Source organism: Talpa occidentalis, unplaced genomic scaffold (assembly GCF_014898055.3).
Source record: "Talpa occidentalis isolate TD23 unplaced genomic scaffold, MPIMG_talOcc4v2.1 talOcc4.16, whole genome shotgun sequence".
Lineage (NCBI taxonomy): Eukaryota > Metazoa > Chordata > Mammalia > Eulipotyphla > Talpidae > Talpa > Talpa occidentalis.
In genome coordinates, this window is record NW_023601653.1 from 51767073 (window position 1) to 51788456 (window position 21384).

Here is a 21384-nt window from a genome sequence, read left to right on the forward strand (position 1 = left end):
GATAGAGTATTCTTGGTTGGCATCTGTTTTCTTGGAGTCTGTTGACTATGTCCCTCCACTCTCTCCTTGCCCGTAGTGTTTCTTCAGAGAAGTCTGATGTCAGTCTGATTGGTTTCCCTTTGAATGTTATCTGTTTCTTCCCTCTTGTTAGTTTCATTATTTTTTCTTTGTCTTGGATTCTTGGGAGCTTTACTATTATGTGTCTTGCTGTATTTTTCCTTTCGTCATGGAAGTTTGGTGTTCTTCTTGCTTCTTGTATATCAATTTTCAGCTCCTTCTTCGCGTTTGGGAAGTTCTCTTCAATTATATCCATGAATATTTTCTCTGTTCCTACATCTCTCTCCTCTCCTTCTGGGATTCCTATAACTCTTATATTTCCTTTCCTCATGGAGCCAGATAGTTCCCGAAGTCTTTCTTCGGTCTTTTTCCTTCGTACTTCTCCTTCCTTTTCTGTTTTAGTTCTTTTTATTTCTGTGTCTTCAAGAGTACTTATTCGTTCTTCCATTTCATCTATTCTGCTTTCACTGCTTTTCCCAGAGTTCTTTAGCGTCTCCATTAATTCTTTGATCTCCTGCATTTCTTTTACTTCCCTCTTTAGGGACTCAATTTCATTCTTCTGGTCATTAATTATTTTCCCCTTATCATTGTTTTCCTTTATGACTTCTGTCAGTTTTTTAATCACAGCAATTTTAAATTCTCTATCTGGAAGGCTCAGAAGTTCTTCCAAGTTACTGTCGTTGCAATCTGGTAGATGGTTTTCTTTTTGTGGTGTGCTATTTTGCTGAGGAGTTGCTGGGTTGTATGTTGTTTTTCTACTCCCTACTGCCTGTTTTCTAATTTGCCGTATTCCTTGTGACACTGTGTTGCTGGTACTGGCCGGCATCTTGGGCGACCTTCCCAGCTCACCACTGGCTCCTCTGGGGAACTTCTGCTGGGTTCACAAGTCTCCAGCAAAGACAGGTCCCTGCTCTGTCTCCTTGGTGAGCCTTCTGCTGGGTTCACACAGTCTCCAGCAAGAAGGGTCCCTGCTGCAAAATGCCAGAGCCGGGGACGCGCTCCCCTGCACGCCCGGTCTGCCCCAGCGGTGGGTGCTGCTCCCCTCTGGGCTGGAACTGCAGGCTAGAAGGTGCCCAGCATGGGCAAGCCTCCCAGCTTACCTCTGTCTCCTCGGTGAGCCTTCTGCTGGTTCACACAGTCTCCAGCAAGAAAGGTCCCTGCTGCAAAATGGCGATGCAGGAACGAGCTCCCCTGCACGCCCGGTCTGCCCCAGCGGTGGGTGCTGCTCCCTCTGGGCTGGAACTGCAGGCTAGAAGGTGCCTGGTGTGGGCAAGCCTCCCAGCTTAACCTCTGTCTCCTCAGTGAGCCTTCTGCTGGGTTCACACAGTCTCCAGCAAGAAGGGTCCCTGCTGCAAAATGCCGGTGCCGGCGACGCGCTCCCCTGCACGCCCGGTCTGCCCCAGCGGTGGGTGCTGCTCCCCTCTGGGCTGGAACTGCAGGCTAGAAGGCGCCCAGCATGGGCAAGCCTCCCAGCTTACCTCTGTCTCCTCGGTGAGCCTTCTGCTGGTTCACACAGTCTCCAGCAAGAAAGGTCCCTGCTGCAAAATGGCGATGCAGGAACGAGCTCCGCCTATTCAGATTCTTTGTCCATTTAGAAGTTGGATTATTTTTATTGCTAAATTATATATATATATATATATATACATTTTTTTACCTATTCTAGACAGTCCATTATCAGATATATGATTCACTGATATTTTCTACCATTTTGTGGACTTTAATATACTTGAGATTGTCCTTTTGTACCCAAAAGTTTATAATTTTGATGAACTTCAACTTCTCTATTTTTTCTTTTGTTGTTCATGCTTTTGGTGTCATATCTAAGAATCCACTACCAGAGTCAAGGTTGCATAGATTTACTTCTATATTTCCTCTAAGTGTTCGATAGTTTTAGTTCTTTCATTTTGATTTTCCTCTATTTTGAGCTAATTTTTATATATGCTGTGAGCTGGGGATCCAGCTTTACCCCAGTACATGTGTCTGTCCAGTTGTCCCAGCACCATTTATTGAAAAGATTAGTCCTTCCCCCATATTTTTTTATCACCTGTCAAAAGCCAACCAGCCATTAATTTAAAGGTGTATCCCTGTCTTCTTAATTATTTTCTACTGATAATTCTTACAGCTGTACTATATACTGCCTTAACCACCGTTGCTCTATAGTTCATTTGAAAATGTCCTCCAACTTTGTTCATCGTTATTTTGGCTGTTCTGGGCTCCTTGAGTTTCCATTTGATTTTTTGGATCAAATTGTTGATTTCCACAAAGAAGCCAGGTGGGATTCTAATAGATATTCCCCTAAATTTTTAGATCTCTTGGAAGACTACTGCCATCTTCTCAATGTTTAATTTTCATATATATATATATATATGATGTCTTTACATGTATTTAGATCTTCTTTAATTTCTTTCAACAATGTTTTGTGGTTTTGAGTATATGTTTTACACTATATTTTGTTACACATATTCCTATTTATTTTAATTTTTATGATGTTATTACAAATGGGATCTTTTCTTAATTTCATTATTGATTTGCTTATACAAATATGTGAATATACTATTGCTAATGAAACATTGATCTTTTATCCTACAACCTTATGTAACTCATTTATTCCAATAGTTTTGTAGTGCAGTCTTTAGAATTTTCCATGTGTAGGATCATGTTATTTGCAAATAGAGAATTTTACTTTCTTCTTTAGAATCCGGATGCTTTTCTTTTGCTTACCTAATGGCCCTGAGTAATATTTCCAGTACAAAGTTGAGTAGAAGTAGCAGGAGTTGATCAACATCTTTGTTTTATAGGGAATAGCTCTCAAGGGGAATGCTGTTAATTCCTCACCATTATGTATGATTTACAAATAAAAAACAAATAAAAACAGTCTTACCAGTATAGAGTTTGCACTATAACAGAGGAGAAAGAAAATAGTTAAGTAATTGCACAAATATAATTAAATCATGATGAGCATGGTTTAGGACAGAATCCCTAACCCTGCAGAAGGATCAAAGTGACCTTGTGTTTTCTTTTTTGATCCACCATGACAGGCACAGTCAACATAAAACAGGATTAATTTAAAGCCTCCCTGGATGAGAATTTAAGAAATCCACCACACTGAAATTCTTGAGGGCAGCAATGTGTTTTATTCATTGTTATATTTCCAGGTGCCTAACAAGGTACTTGGGCATAGAGTGGACCTCTAGTATATATTTGTTAAATCAAAGAAGGCTAGGAACTTTTTATTTTCCCCGAGAATTTCCAGAGCAATATGAAAAGTAGTAACAGGAAAATGATTTTCTCTAACGTATTTGGCCTTATTTGATTCCTACTTAGAATTTCCCCAAGTAGGTACTGCTTTATTTTACAAAGAAATGACAGGGAGAGTGTAGTCCTAAGACCCAGATGATAAGAGCCTCTGCCGGGTCTCTGTCTGACTCCAGCCTGACTGGGAGCCTCACTGCTCTCTGGAGTTACACATCTTCTTTTGCTAACTGGAATGATGATGGTTTATACTTCATTCAAATGGTTCTAGAAAGTTAACATTAGCAAGAATCACTCTTGGGAAATGTAAATTTTAAAAAGAGAGATATTCTTTTCCTAATTAGAAAAACTTAGGAAGATTTCTCAAAACTTTATCTCTGCACCAGCTGCATCAGCATTAGTAATATCCCTTTTAAAAAATAAAATGTTAGGTCCTACCCAAGACTTCTTGAGTAAGAATCCCAGGAAAGTCTCATCATAACAGGGGCAGAGATGATTCTTTAGTACTTTAAGCATGAGACCCACACTCGAGAGAGTGTGCCCAGCCACTGCTATCTCTGTTCCCAGGCAGTTTCAATATACCCTTCCTTTCTGTCCTCCTATGCTACTGTGAGGATGTTTCCAGTAACAGAGCACCACCAAACCAATTTGCGATTAGCCAGAAGTTTAAGAAGTCATTTGTTAAGTTACTCAGCAGCCTAAGTACTCCCATTGATCTAGCTTACCTAGTTGGAACTCATTGATAATTTGGTAAGTTAAAAGATAATTTCCAGAGAATCTCAGCAGCCCCACACCTTCTAAAAGCATCTTATTAATGGAACTCTGTGCAAACATGAGTCTTAAAATCCTCACCGAAAGATTGTTCCATTGGTGTCTTCAAGGGCTCCTTGGTTTGTCTGGCTTTTGTTACATTTATATATACCATCTATTTTGGCTCTGAATTTGGAGAGATTCCAAAGGCTATGTATATCTGTATATGCCCAAGATGTAGACCACATGATCAAAGCTTACTTTTTGAAAGGACAAGGAGGACAAGTAGCCAGAGGGCTCTATTCCAACAACACCTACGATGGGTGGGTGGGGGCAAGGAGCGTGATCAGAGTCCCAATCTGTTAGAACACTGCACATTTTCCTCTGGTTCTTCTTGTTTCCTGCTGAAGCTGACTATTAGGTTATTCCTATTTACACACTCTTTAAAGCATTTGTTGTGATTTTTTTTTTCAATTTCTGAAGCAAGATTGTCATTTAAAGACAGATTTCTTTGAGGTGAGTTATGTTTTTGTATGCAATTTACTGGTAAATAGGAAGATAACAACTAATTTACTTTAATTGTTAAATTATAGAATGATAATTTTGGAAATAAACTTTGTACATCATCTGAACCATCCCCCATTGATACAGATATAGAAACTGTACTATTGAAATCAGCAAACTGGGAAGCAGACAGTAGTAAAAGGCAAGGGGAGGAAACCACACTACACCCTTGCCTGGAATCCTCCATTTGACCTTGCTGTCATCCTTGTTAGGTCCTGGAAATACTTATTTTCAGGATTTGTTTTATTATCTTCTTGTTCCTTAATAAGGAAACATTTTGTATATTGGCTGTGGACGCAGATGCTAGATTTTTACCCCTGCTGAAGATGGGAGATAGACTAATAGGAGGGAGAGAAGTCATGTAGAAAGGAGAGTGAATACAGTTTCTAAAATATTCAACATTTTATAATCTCAATCTTCCTAGCTGTCAATTTTCTATTATATGCCTACAATAATAGAATGTGATCAAAAGAATAATAGAAATAGATTTGGAATAGTTTATTTTCTTGGCTTCATTTACTAAATTTTGTGATTTTTAGGTATTTAACTTCTTTTTATCTTAGACTCACCTTTCTTAGTTCTAATAGGTTGAGAAGTCAAAGAAATAAAATAACAATGAATAAATTACCAATCTTGACAGTTGACCTACCAACGACATCACCTAGTTGCCCCTTATACTTCACCAGCAAGAGAAAGGTCTCCATTAAAAATGAATTCCAATGTTTGGGGCTTTTGTGTACCCCTGTGAAATTTATGAAATCTAAGAACAGAACACTGGTTTCCAGGGGCTGTGGGGAAGGGGAATCAGAAGATACTAATCAACAGGAACAAAGATTAGCTAAGTAGTCTGCATGCTTTCTAGAGTTCTGCTAAACTGTACTGTACCACAACACTGGCCATAAGGCCATTTCTCAGCAGCCCAATGAGAACCCATTGATAATAACAGGTGGGTTGTCCATGTGTAGGACGCTGCTGACAGGGATAATGCCTCTCACCTGCCATTTCCTACTCTGATTGGAGAAGTTGCAACTCACAATAAAAATTTATCTACTAACAAATTAGGCCCAAGTAGGTCAAAGATTACTGTTGATGGAGGATTATAATTCAAGATCTTGAATACATGCTCTAAGTTGGTTCTCATAACTCTGTAAGGGTGGTATTTATTCTCTGTTTTTGAAGAAGAGGAAATATATCACAGAGAGAAGTAGCTACAAAAGTCATGCAGTGTTTTATATATTGCTAGCTAGTTCTGGGTTTGTCTGATTACGAAGCTCAGCCTTCCCCCACCCAGTTGCAAGGAAGGGAAAAGTCATGAGATCACCGAAAGTACCTGTTCTATCTGGTCCCCTGAATTGATCAAATCTGTAGTGTAGCTTTGGTCATTAAAGAGGTTGATGATAATTTTGGACTTAAATCAGGCAAACATCATACGGTAATTATTTAAATAAAAGCAATGCTGTTTTTCTTAGAATTTCCCTCAAGACTGGTTGTCTACATTTTGTTCATTTCACCAAACATATAGAGGCCCCTATATACAGATATTATGCCAGTTCCTGGAGATATGATCATGAATAAGATGCATAGCCCTGCCCTTCAGCTCACAGTCTCATTGTGGAGGCTGACTTGAAATAATGCCTATCACCAAGTGAGTCATTCTAAAGGGTTAACACCTCTACTAATCAAGCACCAACCAATCACAGTTGGTGGCTGTGTACGGTAGCTGTGTACAGCAGGCATGGTTATGCATACACTTATTGGCTATCAGTTTTGTAACCAATCCTAAAACAGAAATATGTGGGAGCACAGAGGGAAAGAAGGGCAGACGGAAGGGGTGAAGGGGTCACGAACAACTACACAATAGAGATGACATTGACCCGAACTCTGAGAGATACAGTGGACAAAAGAGTATATGACACTTTAGGCAGAGGAACGCTACATTAAACAAAAGCTGCACATGTGGTACCTAAAATAGTCAAATTTATGAACTCTAGGAACAGAACACTGGTTTCCAGGGGCTGGGGGGGAAGGGGAATCAGAAGATACTAATCAACAGACACAAAGATTCAGTTATATAGTCTGCATACTTTCTAGAGATCTGCTAAACTATACTGTACCTGGATAACAGCACAGTCATATACACTTTATTTGTTAAGAGGGCAGATTTCATGTTCTGTATTTTTTTTTTAAAGATTTATTTATTTATACAAGCACTGGGTACAGTCAGAAGCGCAGGAGGGTGAGGGAATTCACCAGAGCCAGGGCAGGAAACAGTACAGGCAAACTGACAATACACTGCTGAGGGGAGCAGCGGGCAGCAGGAGAGGTCCGCGCACCATGTGGGCTCCTTGCCAGGTGGCCGGGGATCGAACCAGCGCTGCAGAGGCTGCGGGCAGCTTCGCAACCCAGCGCTCAACCGCTGAACCACTGGGGAGGCCCTCCGTATTCTTTTTTTTTTTTTAAGATTTATTTATTTATGCATACAAGAACTGGGGCACAAGCTAGAGATGTGGGGTGGGGGGGTGTGAGAGGATTCACCAGAGACAGAGTGGGGAACAGAACAGGCAGACTGCCTGAAATACACTGCTGAGTGGAGCAGCAGGCAAGTCAGGAGAGGTCTGCTGCGCTATGTCAGTAGCTCCCAGGCTGGGGATTGAACTCGTGCTGCAGTGGCTATGGTTAACTTCATAGGTTGCATCTCAACCCCTTGCGCCACTAGGGAGGCCCCATGTTCAGTATTCTTAACTCAATAAAATATAAACAAGCAAGCCAATTAAAGCTGGGACACATTGGGAAATGTCTAGTATCCTAATCTGGTTAGTTTGCAAGCCTCATGGAGAGTAGTGGCTAAAGGTGATTGTGGAAAGTCATTTTGATCAGATCATAAAGGACCTAAGCTATGCCAAGGAGGTTTTATTTTCTCCTCTGGGCAACAGAAAGTGTAAACAAGTTCATCTACACATCAGATATTGTTGGCGGTAGGGGAAGACAACTGAAAGATTAATTTAAAGTTCAAGGGAGATATAATGAGAGTCTACTCTGGCATCACTGTAAAGAGTAAGGATATGGAGGCAAGAGATGTTTTGACTGTGTGTAATGACTGGTTGACTGTATGGCGAGGGGAGAAAACTCAAGAATGAGTCTAAAGCACTTGGGTTGAGAAATTTTGTTGGTTTTATGTGAGCTAGTACAGGAGGATGGAGATGCTATGTCCAGTATGTTTGGAAAGTCAGAAAGTTAATCACCTTGGTTTTGTTTTTTTTTTTTTTTTTTTTTTAATAAATTTTATTGTTATATTCCCCATACAATTGCAGCCCCCCCATTCTGACCCCAATCCCTCCCCTCCCACCCCCGCCCCCTAAAAGTGTCTCTGGTTCATAGTTTTTTGTTGATTTTGATTTTCACTTTCTTATAGTTATTCATTTTCCTGGTCCCTTATTTAAGTTTTCTAGATTCCTGCTATGAGTGAGACCATCCGGTATTTTTCTTTTTCTTTTTGGCTTATTTCGCTGAGCATGATCCCTTCCAGCGCCATCCATGTTGCTGCAAATTGCATGTGTTTATCTTTTTTGAATGCTGAGTAATATTCCATGGTATATATGTACCACATCTTCTTGATCCAGTCATCTATTTTTGGGCATTTGGGTTGTTTCCAAAGCTTAGCTATTGTAAACAGTGCTGCTATAAACATAGTGCAGGTGTTCTTTGGAATTGATGTTTCTGTGTCCTTTGGGTAAATACCTAGGAGTGGAATTGCTGGATCATATGGAAGCTCTATGTTTAGTAGGTCCAGAAATCTCCATACAGTTTTCCACAGTAATCACCTTGGTTTTGGATGTAGTATGTCACTCAGAGGGAGAAGTCAAATAGGCAATGAGAAATACAGGTGACTGGCAGTATCTCCTCCATGCTATAGATATAAGCACTATGTTTCCTAAGGAGGAAAGTCTTTGAAACTAAAACATGAATTATTCCTCCTTTTGAAGAACAATTTGACTTATTTAAAGAACAGTTTTCTGGTTTGAGTCAATTTATAGACCATATATTACATATATTATAATTTATAAATATCTAATTGTCCTCAAAAACTGATTTGGTTTTATTTGAATATTTCTTTGTGCTGATGAAGTCAAAGTTAGATCTCAGTTGCCTGATCGGTGAGTTTGATTTGCAAAAATCCCTGAGACATGTCTTTGAAGTGTTTTTATTACTTTGCTTTAGTGAACTCCAAGATTGCATGCTATTGTGTAGTTACAGTCTGCACATGACTTGGGATGGAGATGTGGTGGTGTTGCTCAGCTACAGTCCACAGTCTAAGTCAGCACCAGTCTACAGTGTGAACCTGCCTGTCAATCAGGCAGGGTGGAATTAAACAGTTTCCTCGTTTACATAGTTTTTTATGAAACCGACTCACATACACACCTCATGTATTTTATGATCAGTGTCTCAAATCTCACTGAAAGCATATCCCATTTCTATTTGGTATCTGTCTTCCCTCAGGGGAAGACACAACAAAGTTGAGTAGCTTGTTTTGGGCATACCCTCACCTGCTGATGTCACTGCTTCCCTAATCTTTAGGCACCTAAGTCCTTACAGGAACTCTGCTTGCCTACATATTTCACCCAACACTGCCCTTTCCCTTGCCCAGATCACCTTTACTCCTCCTCTGTGATGTCATTTAACCGCTCATTTAAGGCAACGCCTCATTTTAGGAATTTCAGATTACTCATAGCAGCATAAAAATGGTATAAAAATGATCAACCCCTCTTCCCAAGGACAGTGGAGGGCACTTGCATGTGCAATTGTGCAAGAGTGTACCATGTAATGAGCAATCTCTGTATGCTTCCTTGTATGTGAGATGAGGGAAAGGAAGGCAACTAGCAGGTAGGCAACGAAGCAGGTGAGAAAAGCAAGAGACTCTTCAGTGGGGGCAAGTTGAGGTGCTGGTCAGTAGGTGTAAGTCCACCTTGGGAAATGGTTCTCCAGTCTCCCCTCAAACCCTGACCTCCTCATTCCTTGCGGGTGGTAAGCCAGCGTGACAAGGCCAGCTCACACCCTGTGGTGCCTCCACCCCCTCAGAGCCTGTTTCTGAGTGCAGGAGTTACTTCCTAACAGGTCTCCAGAAGAGAGGCCTTGGCCCTGGCACAATGCCAAAGAGAAACTGGGTGCTTTATGTCTCACTCATCAAGTTATTTGCAGATCTTCTCTGCACTGGATGGAAATACAGCCATCGATTCTAAGATGGTATTTTTTTCACAATTTAACACCTCTGAAATTGGGATGCATCGTGTGATCAGTGGCACTGAATTTATTATATAAGCATTTACTTCCAATAGTTACCTAGGGCTACTACCAACCTAAGACTACTTAAAACGTAACTCTCTTTCTGAGGTTCTGTATCACATTGGTGGGGTGAAATCAGACCTCAAACCTCTGTGAGTAAGGTTCACAATTTCAAGGGAGATTTTTCTTTTCTGCCTCCTCCCATTGCTGAGGCTGAGAAATGCAAGATTTCCTGCTTGCCCCTGCTTTATGCCAGAGACCGATGAGCTTCCCTATCTTGGACTTTTTTTCTAACCAATTGATAAAATCATGGAAGTATCTTATAGTCAAAATAATTTATGAAGTTTGAAACTGAAACTGAAGGTTCCCCAGGCACAAAAACTCTTCCCAGTTTCTTACTGCTGAGCAGCAACACTGCCTTCTTCAGGTCTTTGCTTGTCTTTCGGAGGCTGCCAACACCTCTCAAAAAGAGCCAGGTAATCACCCTCCAGATGAATGATTCACTGTGCAATTTGTAAGTATAATGGGATTTGTTAATTTGTAATTTCATCAAGATGTAATTTGTGAGTAAAGGTTGTGATAAAGCTATAATTACCACTGTGGTGATTTTGTTCATTGCTTTCGAAAATATTTATAGGGTATCTGTTCTGTGCACTGGAGAAGGAATGAGATGCCCAAGAGATGGTCCTGACCTGAGGGAGCTCAGAGCCCATTATGACTGAATAGGACACATGCAGAAATAGCTAGAATATAATATAGAAGGTGATCGTGCTGGCCGGGGTGGGGGGGCGCAGGGAGGAGGGATGGAAAATGTGCCATGTGTATATTCAGGAGAGAAAAAATATCATTTTTAATTTAAGGAAGTCAGAAAAAACTTTATGGGGAATATGATTAATAAATACATTAATATTAAAAATAATAGTGGTTATCATGTAAAATGTTTCACTCTCATTTTATCTAATGTTTTATGAAATAGATATTATTTACATTTTTCAAATGAGAAAACTGGTTTTGAAGAAGAGTAGTTTTGTTTTGTTTTGTTTTTTTGAGGCACAGGCAATATTAAGAAGGGTGTTGCTCCTCAGTGGGAACAGTCAGAACGAGGACATGAACACAGGAGAGCAAGGGGGCAGATAAAAGATAGTACAAAGATCAATTTGCTGGAGGATTGGATGAGCGAGGGTGAGTAACAGGATTTCTATGATGTCTTTCCTAACTGGAAAAGCAAGATAATTCTTCCCTGAGTTCTTCTAGAACTATTCCTTTGATTCTTATCACATTCTGTCATGCATTTTATACGTAAGTGCATATACATATATGCATGTCTATGATAGGGATGTATATTTCATATTCACTGATACTACTACCCGTCAAAAAAAAAGTTTCAGAGGGCCTCCCCGGTGGCGCAGTGGGTTGAGCGCAACACTGTAAAGCTATCCGCAGCCTCTACAGTGCCGGTTCGGTTCCCGACAAGCCATGGAGATTCCCACATGGCATGGCAGACCTCTCCTGTCTTGTCCACTGCTCCCCTCAGCAGTGTATTTCGGTCCTTCTGCCTGTTCTGCTCCCTGCTCTGTCTCTGGTGAATTCTCTCACCCTCCCGCGCCTCTGGCTTGTACCCCAGTGCTTGTGTAAATAAATAAAATCTTTAAAAAAAAATCTTTTTTAAAAAAAGTTCCAGAACAGTAAGGCCATATCTGACACCTGTTTATATATTATAAAATATCTGTCCAATTGCCTTGTAGACAATGGTGCTGAATATTCTTCAGGAAATGGCAAAGTGTTGTGGTATAGACTGCCATATATAAAGTCAGACAGACCTGGATGTTGAGCCTGGTTCTGTCACTTCCTTGCCGTGACTCCAGGCAATTACTTGACTGCTGTAGGCATTAGTTTTCTCATCTGTGAAAAGTAGATAATAGATGCTTAAAAGGGTGAAATGAGATAATATACATAGAGTACCTAACACAAATAGGAAACACGTGATAGATGATAATTAATAACTATAGTAGTAGTAGTAGCCATGCTTGATTATGATCATGCATTGTAAAAACTTTTATCCAGAAAACTAAGGGAGAAATAAATGCCAATACAGAACAGCAAAACCACAAATAATGAAATACCTACAGAACATGTTCAAGTCAATTTAAATATGCAGCTTGTCTTTTTCTTCTACTGTAGAAAATTCTCTTAGAGAATTGCTAATATTGCATGAATTTTCTCATCCATCTCTGACATCAGTTCTCACCTCTTTGTAACATATGGGCTCTGAAACAAACATAACAGTGTAATTCAGACACAATCTTATCCACCCCAGTGGTTTTCTTTCTGTTCCTAGTGGGGGTTAGTCCTGTCCTCCTACAAAAAGCAAAACTCGAACCTCAGGATCCTTAATATCCTTGGGAGCCTCCCAGTTTCTTATTTTTGCATATGAGGAAAAAAACTGTTATTTACCAACTTGAATTTGTTTACACTTCATGTTGTCAGGAGAATAATGTAGATAGTATGGGATTTCTCAAGTGTGATTGATCCACCCTCAGTGATTTTGAAATAGAACAAAGCCAGGGGAATTAGGGTGACCCGATAGGTGGGTCCTCACTCACATACTTAAGGGTTTAGGACACAATGAGAAACAACAATAACAGGATTTATTTATAGTGAATAAAGGAGGGAGGGAGGGAGGGTTGGGGGGAAGAGAGAGAAGAGAGAGAGAGAGAGAGAGAGAAAGAGAGAGAGAGAGAGAGAGAGAGAGAGAGAGAACGATTTTATAGGCTTGCATGGGGGCCATATGCTGTCTATGCTATCCCAGATAGCATCCACTGAGCAAAGACTGAGATCTAAGCCAAAGCTGCATAGGCAAAGTTAATGGCTTTTCCACTAACACCCTCCTCACTAATGATTTAACTGCTCAAAGTCACAGTTCTGCTCCCATCAACTACCACTCAGTGGGTGGAGTCTATAAAGCTTCACCTCCTACCATGGAGCGGGCTATGAGAGCCACTCACTGACTCAGAGTCTGTTCCTCTTATAATTGGTCACCCTCGTTACTACCTTTTGCCACCATCAACAGTGAGGAATGCTAAGAGTAGCTACTACTCACCAAATGTGTGATGTATGAGGTAACAGTGAGGAAGAGAAGCAGAGTGGGGACCCCTCCTTGAAGCACACCAAGCTAAGCTGTGTCTCAAAGTCTTAGATTTGTGCCTAAAGCCATGGGAAAGGCTTGTGTTGAAATTTCTAATGATTCTTATTCTTTCAATCCTGTACTTCTCAAACAGTGTTCCTGTGGGTTCTAGTGATCCTGGAGCTAAATGGAGGCGGGCATTGGGCACTATTGAGTAATAGCTGCTTTATCCTTTTGCAGAGAACAAAAAGAAAAAAATTCATGGCTAGCCTTTTCTCAATTCAAATTGTTCTCCAATATATTTTCACAAGTTCTTGAATTCTTGACTATAGACACTACTTTTCTGTTAGAGGTTTGCCAACAGATGCCAGAAGAAAATGAAATTGCAAATTCATGTCAGTAGGAAAACTCAAAATCAACCATTTGTTCTTGGTTCAATAATATGATGAGTGTTTTATTTTGTTTTAAGATGTGAGCTGGTAGTTCTGAGTTTATGTGGCATATAAGTGAAATAAAGTAGATTTCTTTTGGCTAATAAAAATAGTGTGTAGATGAAATAAAAATATATTGATTTGTATTTTTAAAAATATTTTGCAAAATACATGGTGTCCGTCAAATAATACCGAATGTTCTGTAGTATGTCCTTGAACAAATGTGAGATGCCTTGTCTTTGAATAAACATTCTACCCCGCTAAAGAACATGAACAGAAGATTTGTTGTTAAAGGCTAATTGCAAAATGCCTGTGTTCTATGTGAAATGTACCTGTGTGATTACTGTGAACCACCACAGAAACTGGTACAAAAAGTCCAAGAACTCAAACCACTACTTGACATGTAGTAGTTTCACATGTAGATCTATAATCCTACTGGTGTTTTGTGAGAGAATTTTTTGACTAGGAAAGCCCATGAAAGCTTTGTGGACCAACTATCTGAAACTTGAACCACCCAATAAATTGTCCTGTAGCCTCAGGGAGCACCTCCAGTAGGACCTTATCATGACCCTACCTTCAAGATAAAATAATAGTATCTATGATCAGGCTGTTAGTTACAGGAGTGAATCATCTCCATATATTTTTTAGGCTAACAAGATGCTTTACAACATAGGAATTTAGACGGTTTATATGGGTGCAAATATGAATCTATTCCTATATATACAAATTCTCTGAATCTTAGATAATGGATCATGGCGTGTTTTAAATTGTAATCCTTGATTGTGTATTCTCGATATGGAAATTCCCACTCATGGCCTGAGAGGAGAGAAAAATTTCCTTTACATAAGCAGCCTTCCTTCACACAAGACGTTTTATTTATATTACCAATTTAATAAAATCCCCTACTGTGCAAATGGTCTCCATATGTGGAGATAGGACTAGAATGGGTAGGCCAGCTCTTTGTGCTTTTCAGTTTTTTAAATATTATGTACATGTAATGTGTTGCCTTTTTTTAAATGGTCAAATATGGTATTTTGCCACTTTTTAATTTTTTCTTAATTGAGGTAAAAGTTCATCATCCTATTTTACCCTATAGTTACTGTTCAGGGATTTCAACTTCTCATGAAAAATTCTATTTTCTAGCAGAGGTTAAAGCCCTCGAAAGAACTGACCCAGGGTCAAGAAGCAAAGGGTGAGGGATGATTTCAGACCAGAGCAAAGATGAGAAGAAGCTGGTCCAGGAGGTGCAAGCAGTTAGACAGGTCCCAAGGCAAGAGTTAGGAAACTGTCAGATGAGAAAGAAACAGAGAAACTGGGAGTGCAGAAAAGAGGGTTTTTGAAACAAATGAATGTGAAAACAAACCCTAGCTCTGCCTCAGCCGGTTAACCTTGGGAGACGTATCCCTCTCATCCAACTTCCACTTCTTCATTTGGGAGAGTGTAGAAATTCCCAAGTGTGCGGAGCTTTAGTCAAAGAACCCACGTGAAAAGGGACTGTCCTATCGTAACTCACAGCCATCAGTGCCTGCCTCTTCCTTTCAGCTTTGCCAGCCTCTATCTTTCCTTAAAGACAGCCACAGCAGTGATGCTATTCACGTGTGAAGTCTGTCCAGCCTCAAATCATCTTCCCTTTTTCACCTATTTTATTACGGTGAATTTCAAGCCCTTACAGAAAAATATAGACTTCATGTATACTAACCCCCCAATGTATCCATCGCCTCGCTTCAGTAGTTATAAGCCATGGACCCTTTTCTCCATTTCCATCTCTACGTACTCCCTAGTCTTGGTATTATTTTGAAACAAATCCAAACATTATGTCATTTCACTTATGACTATTTCAGTACGTACCTTTAAACGGTTCTTTTTTAAAAATGCAGTGTAGTGCTATATCACACCTAAAATATTGAGCAGTTTAATATCAGTAAATATCAAGTGTCCTTACTTTTCCAATGCCTCATACTTTTTTTAAAGCTTACTTTTGAATTAGAATAGAAGTCATAGCCACAAATTACAAAGGGGCTCTTTTAAATTCCTTAATCTGTTAGCTAACCTTTTCTTTTTTTTAATAAATTTTATTTTTATATTCCCCATACATTTGCAACCCCCTTATTTTGACCCCAATCCCTCCCCTCCCCGCCCCCCACCCCCCATAGAGTGTCTCTCGTTCATAGTTGTTTGTTGATTTTGATTTTCACTTTCTTATAGTTATTCATTTTCCTGGTCCCTTATTTAAGTTTTCTAGATTCCTGCTATGAGTGAGACCATCCGGTATTTATCTTTTTCTTTCTGGCTTATTTCGCTGAGCATGATCCCTTCCAACGCCATCCATGTTGCTGCAAATTGCATGTGTTTATCTTTTTTGAATGCTGAGTAATATTCCATGGTGTATATGTACCACATCTTCTTGATCCAGTCATCTATTTTGGGGCATTTGGGTTGTTTCCAAAGCTTATGTTAGCTAACATTTTCTGTCCTCTGTATTTTATGTAAGTTTGGGGATTCATCAAATTCAGGTTTTGTTGTTGTCACTATTGTTAATACTGATATCTTGATGATACCTGACTTGTGAGTGCTGGCAAGTAATATAAATGATATGATTTTCCCAAACTGATGAACCACTCTTAGAAATGTCTGAACAAGCCAATACACAAGCTTCCCAATAAAGAAATAAAAAAAATAGCTATTGCTTGGAAATGTTGGCATATAGGGCCTCCCTGGTGGCACAGGGGTTAAAGTCTCAGTGCTATCAAGCTATAGCCAGCCGCTGTGGCATGAGTTCAGTCCCGGCTCCTGCCAGGGAGCTAACCTACATGGTGCAGCAGACCTCTCCTGTCTCACCTGCTGCTCCCCTCAGCAGTGTATTTCAATAGATCTGCCTGTTCTGCTCCCTGCTCTGTCTTTGGTGAATCCTCTCACCCCCACACCTCTGGCCTACACCCCATTGTATGCATAAATATAAATCTTTTTAAAAAATTTAAAAATGTTGACATGTCAAATATGTGCAAAATTTGTATGTATTTTTATGACTATGGAGTTTGATATGACTATGGAGTTAGATATGACTATGGCTCAGATAGTTATAAACTATTTTTCATCTGAATGTATATCTTGGGGAAATTCTTGGCTAAACAGGATTATTTGCCACACCGCAGAAAGTCTAGCATCTCTGGCTTCTGCGCACCAAATGCTATTAGCAGCCCGCCAAATCTTTTTAACTATTATTAATGTCCCCTCACTTTTACAAAATGCCCTTAATTTTTGCTTTGCACCCTGATGGATATACTGACTTAGTGTGAGCACCAACTAAGGAGAAAACTGGTTTTGTTGCATAATATGCTATAATTTTGGGAAAAAAAAAGGAATAAGAAACATAGCCCATGTGGAAAGTGATGGTTGAAACATTCAGAAATTCAAAGCTTTCCAAAGATTTTTCTCATTGGATGGAATTTTGTTTCTCCAAACCATATTGGAAAATGTGATCGGCTTTCTGATTTAAAAAAACAATGATATCATAAAGACTTCATGCTAATATGTGTAGTCAAGTGGGATAGTGGGAAGCAAGAATAAATTCATCATTCTAGCATAAGTATAAATTTATAAATCTTATGCCATACTTACATCACTGACTCATAAAGCTGATAAGGAATTGCACTTCTCTCTTTTTAGTGAAGAATTCAGTCACATGTTTGCCTGCTAGTTAATTGCCTCGCAATGTGATAAACTTGTCTTTTTTCTCTTATTCAAAGTTACTTTATTCATTGTTCTTTGAATTTAAATATTGATTTCCATACCAAAATGGAAAACCTTTTTGAATCTTGAAATGTATTTTGTCATTATTCCTCAAAATAGGAAATATTTCTTTATAATATCCAGTCAATTTTTTGTACAAAGTAGATGCTCATTTAAATGTTGAAGTTATTCACCCAGGAATCATTATCAGTAATGTGTACAGTTATATGTACTCTCACATGTGTTAATTTTTTGTGTGTGTTAATTTTATTCCCATACCATCATTAACTTGAAACACTAAGTGGGATTTACTCAGAGTAGACTCTAAATAAAGTGACTTCCTCTAAATCATGTTGCTGGCATAACTAGGAAAAAATTTTAGTTCTCTTAGCCCTGATTTTACTATTTCTCATATATGTATATACATGTACACATATATATGTAATATATGTGTGTCTATATGTATATGCATTACATATATAAATGAACAATGAATTTATATATATATAAATGAACAATGATGTAATATATATATATATTCATTTTTTTACAATGCCTGCTTTCTCCTCTCAGGTGTAGTCCCCATAAAATTCCCACCAATTCACCTGTGCACCATCACCATAGTCTCTTATGCTCTTCCCTCCCCTGTTTTGATCTCTCTCCCTCCCCCTTCCTATTTCTATCAGCAGGTGCATTTTTGCCTTTGGAACGCAAAGTTTTTGGTTCCTGCTGCCTAGCTGTTTCCATGTCCAAAGAATTTGTAAACAAAACAAAACAAAAACCAGTTGGGATAAATTTCTCCAATATTTCCACAATAGCCATGACCCTCAGGAATTCATAGTTGGTTGCCAAACACTTTTGGCAAAGTCTGTCTCAGGGGATATGTGGCTGGCCTAAGACCAGGTTAGTTATTTAATATTGCAAACCATGAAGTGGTACATCATTAACATAGTAATTGTTCAGAGAGTGGAACTTTGTAACTATGGAGACATTACCTCACAGGGTTCTAACAGCAGGGTTAGCCAGCTGGGAAAGTGGTGGTCATAAAGGTGGCTTTGCTGGATTATCACCTGCCTCCAGAGCTGCTCCCAGTGAATGCCACACCCCCTCCCCTTGGCTTGTCTGAGACATTAGCCATTATCAGGATTGGCTATGTCAGTAATTACATGTTCACATTAGAATTCCGGTTTAGGCAACAACTTGGTAAAGAAATCATTGCATCAGGTGCCTTAAGGCACTGAGGTTAACAGATGAGGCTGCTTGAAAAAAGAAATGTGCCTTGGACCTTAGCTGTGTCCGTAGTCTAATTTCATGATTTGTCTTCCCAGGAAAGAAAAGAGACTTGCCTTCAAGCCATGATGGAAGGCAGGAAAAGCAGAGAGAAGTCACCAGAGGCCCAGCAGTGTGGAATCTGTGGGCTGGATGGCAAACTGGAGATTCAAGCACAGTAAGAGCAGCCCAGAGAGAGAAGGGTCTGAGTTTTATAGGATGATGATTAAGCACTTGACTTCCTGTTCCAAAACATCTTGTAAACTTGTAGAGTATATCCTACAAGTTTTCTAGAATATATGATCTGTAAACTGCGAACCACCCTTTTACAAGATTCTCATCCTTGAGTAACATAAAAATTCACCTGGACAGAATGCCATCATGTCAGAGGTTGAGAGGCCATCATAACCTGGTTGAGAGGCCAGCGCTCATCTCTAACATGTGAAGACAATTTGCTAAAAATTTCTGTAGAACAGCTTCCCTAATATGAGGACAAAGAGTTTGTAAAAAATTTGGGAGATGTCTGTGAGGATGTTGTTACTACTGTTATTATTGTTGTTGTTGTTATTTTTAAGATACATCCATTTTTGTTCAGACCACAGAATAAAGACTTGGTGCACTTAGAAGTTAGAAACATGACAACCGTAACCAGGAAAAATATTACCCGTCCTCTTAATGCATAAGAGTTAATCTGTCACTGGAACTTGTAGATTATACAGGACCTTCTATTAGAATCCAACCATTGATTCAGTTTACATGAATCATGGGGAGCAGGCATTCATGTTGTCCACACATTATCTGGATGTATTTCTAATGTTCTCCATAGTCAAATTTCATTTTCTTGTGATAGGTAGGTAGGCATTCATGTCTAGAAATGGGAAAAGTGGACAGGACTTTGGAAGATCAGTATGAAAAACCAATCCATCTTTACTACTATTGGTGACTAATTATGTGGGATAGGAAGCAACTGCCTACACCCCTGTTGTAGTAGAAGCAGCACTGGGCACAAGGTCATGAGCTAAGAACATAGAATAGAGAATTCAACACAATTTTGCTAATGATGTATGCATGTAGGTCTTCCCTGTGGTGAAAATTGAGCCACTTGTCAACTTTGATTTCCTCATCAGATGTCATTGAAAGGGTTGGGGGAGGGGTGTGCTGTTCCCTTTATAGGAAACAGAAAATGCTTTTCTCTTGAGGATCATCACAGCATGTATTGGTCTTTGCTGCTGTGAGTCTTGGTGTTGGATCTTTCTTTAGATTCTAGAACTTTGAACTATCCACAAGACAAAAAGTTGAGCCCAACATTAATTTGCACCATTTTGTCAGAGACCAATGCACTTAAAAGTAAAACTTTCCACATTCTGTGGTAAGCATAACACATGAATACAGCATCACAGCTCCTCAGCAGTTGCCTTGGAATGTCACTTCAGTATCCATGATATTAGTACCTAAAGGCAGTCGTGCTGGGTTTTGACCCAAACAGGAAAAATAGTACATCAGATATCTGGTTCGTATAACAGCATCAGGCTGGATTGCACATGAATGGTGAAAAAAATAGAACCAAGTGTCCAGTTTGTTGTGAGGATGTTAACTGAACACAACTCCCAGTCTTTACTACTAGTGTGAATCATTTTGTCAACCAAAGCACTGGCTTGCCAAAGTTTTCTTAAAAATGACCTCTAGTGTTGAAGATAGACAATTTAAAAGTCGTGTAACTCTGGTCTTCCATGTCCTGGGTTTACTGTGCAGTTCAAGACCATTTTTATATATAAGTTGTTAGAGGTCACTGAGAAATGATTATTGTCAGCAATGCCAATGCAGCATGTCCCAAAATAATATTGAAAAGCTGAAGGTTTCTATAAATGACCTTGGTTTAGTGCTAATCAATTGCAAAATACCAAAAAAGGAAGGGCATGGTATACTTCAGGTGTGAGAGGGAAAGCTAAGAGAGCATCAGTTGTCTTCTAGAAGGAGTCTAGTTGATAATGAGTGCAGGGTTCAGAGGATGGGCTGCATCACATGCCTCAGTGTTGGGATGTTTTACCCCTCCCTGAGGTGTAGGCAGCTAATAAGGCCAACTGCAAAAATAGCTATGGCCCTAGGCCAGATTTCTGTGATGGCAACTTTTGCAAAGATTTGATGGGAATCTTTGTGGAATTAAATTTATGTGGAAAAACTGTTGTTTTGTTGGAGGAAGAAAAAATATGGAGCTTATAAAATGAACATGCTGAAAGACATAGCCAGTTAGCCTGTAATGGAACCCAGATGTAAGAAGCTTAAAAAGAGAAAAGTCCGTTTCCTGTTTCCTCTAACCCATGATAGGGAGAAGTCACAGCTTGTGATCCTGTCTCAGGTTGGACGGGCATGAAATCTTCCTACTGCCATCAGCCACACTCCAATGTGTGTCTTCCTGGGCGAGGACTTTTCTCACGAAGACAAGTGCTCGGTATCAGTGCGGTCTTCAAAGCCAATGACTTTAAAACTTGTTTAAAACTTTTTTTTTCCTGAAATGACTTCAAATAGTATATTCAGAGAAAGATCTGGTTTTGAATACCAGGTTCTCCGGATACAGTATTTTTGATGAAGCTACTTACAAACTGTAGGACAAAATGATGGTGAAACCTCTTGGTTAACAAAGAGATCGGGGCTGATGTCTGCAAGACTTGTGAACCCAGGTGCTTGTTTCCTATGGAAACATTTGAGGGAGGAAAAAACCCCAAAACTAGAAATTCAATGTAATAGCTTCTTAGGAACTCTAGGAAACAAAAAAATATCAAATGGAAATAATCCATGGAGGCAAATTCTTAGCTTCTGAGTCACAGTGGATGGTTGTGTGTGGCTGTCAGAAAGGGGTGCTGAGCTGGTTGTTTGTTCTGTTTTTGAGCTAGCTAGAAGGTTGGGGAGCCCAGAGTGCAAGCATTACAC

The 21384-nt window shown here is 39.5% G+C and overlaps 1 protein-coding gene across 13 annotated transcripts in view; it reads left to right on the plus strand.

Moving 5' to 3' along the window:
• Positions 1-21384, plus strand: part of LMNTD1 (lamin tail domain containing 1) — a 361980-nt gene that overhangs the window by 295221 nt on the left and 45375 nt on the right. For 6 of the 13 annotated variants that reach the window (XM_054696350.1, XM_054696346.1, XM_054696356.1 and 3 more), the window contains one exon: positions 18516-18634. In XM_054696350.1, coding sequence (XP_054552325.1) covers positions 18516-18634 — 119 coding nt within the window. The other 7 variants (XM_054696355.1, XM_054696351.1, XM_054696352.1 and 4 more) reach the window with 7 other exon arrangements.